Source organism: Mesoplodon bidens (genome assembly GCF_964165515.1).
Source record: "Mesoplodon bidens genome assembly, chromosome: 20".
In the NCBI taxonomy this organism is placed as follows: domain Eukaryota; kingdom Metazoa; phylum Chordata; class Mammalia; order Artiodactyla; family Ziphiidae; genus Mesoplodon; species Mesoplodon bidens.
In genome coordinates this window covers 35,323,087-35,328,136 of record NC_138181.1, presented here as the reverse complement: position 1 = coordinate 35,328,136, position 5,050 = coordinate 35,323,087, and the positions used below count along the sequence as shown (strand labels likewise).

The 5,050-nt window shown below is 39.6% G+C and overlaps 1 protein-coding gene across 1 annotated transcript; it reads right to left on the bottom strand.

Annotated features, from left to right (window-relative positions):
* Window positions 1-1,494: 1,494 nt before the first annotated feature.
* Window positions 1,495-3,912, bottom strand: LOC308608202 (beta-defensin 33-like; the record flags this gene model as incomplete). The annotated part of the gene is made up of 2 exons (XM_081220925.1): window positions 1,495-1,625; window positions 3,855-3,912. The coding sequence occupies 2 exons, from the start codon at window positions 3,910-3,912 to the stop codon at window positions 1,495-1,497; spliced, it is 189 nt and encodes a 62-aa protein (XP_081077051.1).
* Window positions 3,913-5,050: the final 1,138 nt, after the last annotated feature.

The window sequence follows — 5,050 nt, the reverse complement described above, 5'->3', positions numbered from 1 at the left end:
TTTGATATTTTTCTCACGATTAGACCAGGGTTATAAGCTTATGTTTGTCACGGTCTGCATTCTGTCTTTCTGTCCACATCGAGTTGATTCTTTTTTTTTTTTTGATTTACATATAGTCAAATTCAAATTTTGTGGTGTAGAGTTCTAAGGTATTTGCAAATGCAGAGAGCTGTGTATGCACTACCATACTTCTATACAGGTTACTCTTCATAGACCACTCCTCCTGAGACCCCCTAACCCTGAACAGCCACTGGTCTGGCTTCTAACTCTACAGATTTGCTCTTCAAGGGTGTCATGTAAAAGGAATCAAACAATCTGTAGCCTTTACATCTGGCTTCTTTAACTCAGAAGAAGGCCTTTAAGACCCCTCTGTGATATTAATGAGTCAATCATTTCTTTATGGCTGCATAATATTCTATGGTATGATGTATCAAAATTAATTCACTAGTTGAAGGACATCTGTGTTTACCATTTTTGGCAATTATAAATTAAGCTGCTATAAACATGTGCATACAGGTTTTTGACATGAACATACATTTTTATTCTCTCAAGTCATATGGTAAGCATATGCTTAACTTTACAAGAGACAGCCAAACTATTTCCCAAAGTAGCCTTAGCATTTTGCATCCCCAGCGGCAGTGCATGTGAGTTTGATTTGCAGTTTGTTTCAAAAAAAAGGTTGATAAGAAAAAAGATGACCAAGAAATTGTATCCTGTTTCAAAACAGGAGATACTAAATTATTGCTGAAGATTGAATTTCCCAGCCTAATCAGCAGGCTTCTGCTGTACAACTCAAGTCTTATCTGTTCTGAAAACAATTCCTTGTGTTCTAAGAAAATGGTTCTAAAGGAATCTCACTATTTGGAAAGGCACCTTTGGAGAGAAGAAAATAACCGTTACCTCACTAAATCTTGGTTTTCTGAAAAAACAGTGGGTTGGTCTCTGCTGTCTGAGTTCCAGTTCTACGGGTTGATGCCTAAGTGCCAGCTTAAATCTTTCTGCACCTTCAGGCCCTTCAGATCAACTTATTTCCTGGCTCTTCAATAATCAATTGGGAGCCATTGCTTGATACCCAAGAGTCATTACGGGTATGAAAATGAGAACAAAGTGAGAACAAGGCCTCAGTGACTTTTCATACTATGATACACACACACACACACGCACACACACACACACACACACTCAAAGCTCCTATCCCCAATCCATACAGTTATAGACATATATTAACAGGTTATAGGTGGCTTGGAGAACATACATTTCAGTAGTTGCAGGTGCAGAGACTGAGACCTGGAAAAGGAAAGGCCTGTCCAATGTTAATCAGCTAATGAGTGGTGTGACCAGACTTAGAACTCAAATCTCTCCCATCCAATTCATGACCTTCCATGCCCTCAGAAACACCCACGCAGGGTCCATGTGAGTGGTGATGCTTTTATTAAGCAGAAATCAGTGGTGGTGAGTGTCTCATGCTGCTCTGGGGATGCTTGGGTGCTGAAACTAGGCTCTGCAGCAGTGTTTCTTCCGACTTTTGCATTCTGCAGGCAGGATGATGCACCCATGGGTGTTTTGATATTTGCAGACACCACCCATTTTTGCACATTCAGGGTTTTTCATCTTTTTTCCATTCCCTGAAAAGGAAGTGGAGGTGAAAAAAAAAACAAAGAAATAAAGACATGTTTAACCAAAGCTACCAAAATTCATCTTTTATAGCAAGGAACTCCAAACTGCAGTCCACAGGGGCACAACTGGCCTTCTCCTTGTTTTGGTGTGACTTACAAGCTTAGAATGTTTTTTACTTTTTCTTTAATTGTAGAAAAAACTCAGAAGGGGCCATAAGACCGTTCTGAGGTCTTATGTGTCTGTGGTCGCTTTCACTCTGCAACAGAGATGAGTCCTCATGACAGAGACCTCATAGCCCACCGAGCCTAAGATACGTATTACCTGCCCTGCCCGTTACAGAAAAAACATATTGACCTCTGTGGTATAGTGTCTTTCCTCTTTAGATGAAGAAACTTTAGGTCAGAGAAAGCAAGTAACTTAATTGTGCCACAAATTAGGGACATACTTCATTTCACATGTTCTTCATAAAAAGTTTCCTCAAGTGCCTTCCTCTTTCCCAAAAGGGCAAAATCTTACAAGCACACAGCACAAGTTAGACAATAAGTGTTGTGGTGAGAATTCTCACTCCTAAATTCTGTGCCTCCTTTGTCGCTGCAGCGAGGGCTGCATAGATATTGTCAGTGTCGCAGCTGTGGCACGTAGTGGGCAGAAAGCAGTGCGAGGGGAGAGAGAACCTAAATAATGTCTAAAGTCAAGAGAGCGAGCAACAAAGAGTCATGAGGAAACAATGAGTAAGAAGAGTTTGCATCCGAGTTTATAGCTTCTAGGGGAACTATGTTGTGATGGGAAAAGCATACTCAAGCAGGAACTGGGAGACCTGGCTTCTGAGTCCTGCTTCACCACAAATAACGAGAGATTTCTTTTAGGAGCTGTGGATTCTCCTAATTTTTCATAAGAAGGCAAGGTAAAAATAATGATATAAATGCTATTATAAACGTAATTCATATAGATTTATATTCATATTGTAAATATGAATGAATGTATATGAATATGTTATATCCATATATTTAACCTTATTATTCATATTATATCAATATGAATATATCATGTATGTCAATACCGACATCTCCATCTTCATCTATATCTATATTTATATCCATATGCACACCCACATCCACATCTGTATCAGTCTGTCTGTTGTTTAACTTCATTACGCTATTCACCAAATAGGTCTGAGTCTCTATTTTCTTGGCACAAAGTGGGATTTACCTTTTATGTGATTAAGGGGGCCTAGGACTTGTTTGGTTAATGAATTTTGAGCAGAACTGACATTTCCCTACAGGGCTGGAGCCCTTAATTGCCATCATGAGAGTCCTCAGAGCTCTTTCTTTTGACACAGAGACCAGCAGCCTTCATGATGGTAGCTGCTCCGTCAGGAGGGTCGGAGCAGCTACGGTGAGTAGAACAGCCCATGGCCGTCATGGGTTGGTATCATTTGAGCAGGAATTCAACTCCTGCTCTTTTAAGTGGCTCAGGTTTGGAGGCCGCTGTCACCGCAGCATAGCCTGGCACGTGCTGACATATGCGTAGGGTTGCCAGGTGAAATGCAGGACACTCAGTTTAATTTGAATTTCAGATCAACAACAATTAAACTTTTAGTATAAGTATGACCCAAGTGCTGCATGGATCATACTCAACCTGAACACAGTTGTTGTTTGTACATAATCCAGTCAGTAAATCTGTTTTCTGGGATTGTTGAATATTTAATAAAAACATGGGCTTTGGAATCAAACCCACTTGGGCTTGAGTTAAAGTCTTTCTTACATACAACCTGCACGACTTTGAACAAGCTACTTCATTTCTTAATCTCATCTGTAAAAAAATAAATATTGTTATGAGGAATACATTTGGGACAACACATTAGAAGTTTTGTGTTGATAAAGAGGAAGCGGTCAATATTATTTGCTATTATGTTAGTGTTGCTGTTATTCACATGGAAATGATTTGTAAGCTGTAAAGTCCCCTGAGACTGTTGTCTATCACCATTACTACTTATAGGCTTACTACCAACTAATTAAGGGCAATCACGGGAGACTATTTGTCATTTCTTTAAGCTTCTCTTTCCTTATTTGTAAAATGGAGCATGTTGTATATGCTATGCTTCTTTCAGGTATGATATTGTTCAGTTGTTACATGGTCCAGCGTGTCACTGGATGATGAATCAACTTGACCTTCCCTACTCCAGGCTCCGAGGTCATCCACCGTATATCATCCTACCAGCTGGATCCACAGCTTACCTGGTGTTGTCTGGATAAGACATACAAGTAAGAGAAAGAGAAGGTATAGTAGCCTCATGATGGGAAAGGAATTTTCAGGATTCCAGGTAGAACTGGCAGTGTCTGATGGCACACATCAATGGGGGCAGGTGATCTGGGAAAGAGTTTGAAAAATTCAGCTAGAGAGAAAAGGCTTATATTCCTAATAAAGATGTTCGGTTAGGGCCTGAGCGTAACTTGAGGATGTTCAGTGTTTCTGCATTGATTCTCACTTCTGCTTATGGCTCTGAAGTTTGGTGGGTTTTTTTGAGAAAAATCAATAAAAACTGGACTCTTTTAGCAAATCATTCATTCATTCACCTTTACTGCATGTCTCTCCTCCTGTCCATTTCTCCTTTCAGAATAAACACCACCCCCTCACACGTTTTAGAATTTAAAAAGGAAAGGAATTTTGGAAGTTGAAATGATCTCTCCATTTTTACTCTCAAAAATTTTTTGCTACCATTTTAAGGGGAGGATTGATCCATCCTAAGCAAGCTTACCATGCCAAGCTCTTGTACAGACCACCACCAGGTGAGGCTTTAAAGGCTGGAGGTGTTACATCTATGTATTCTTGAGTTAAAAGCACAGAAGTACACAAGGTAAACCATTGAAATTTCTCTCCATCTCTTCATCTCAGTTTTGCTTTATAGTGTTTATAGCTCTCTTTTTCACTATATGTAAATTTCTAAAGGAACAAGTCCTGTTTTATTATCTCACATTGTCAGCACAGTGAACAGTGCCTGGCATAGAGCAGGTAGTCAAATATTTGTTTATATGAATAGGTCCTAGTATGGAAGAATCAATTTATGGGTGAATGAATAAATGGATGGAGGGAGGAAATAAGGGAGGGAAGGAGGGAGGGAGAAAAGAAAGAAAGGCTCAGACATAATCTTTGGATTTTGAGGGTCTGGTGAGAGCCCATTAACGTGCTTTATCCAAAAGTGTTTCTGAGCACAGACACCCACCCACTCACCCATTCCCAATATAATATGTCAAAGTACATCATAAAATGTCATAGTGTCTAGTCTTCACTCATCTCCCTCTCTTCCATCTTAAATGAACTGAATATGTTCTGACATTTTCTCTCTGTCCAGAAGCAACTTAGCAATAAAAGGGTTTCGCTTGTTATCTTTTGATCAGCATTTGAATCTTTCACTAAGTGGAGATCGATTTTA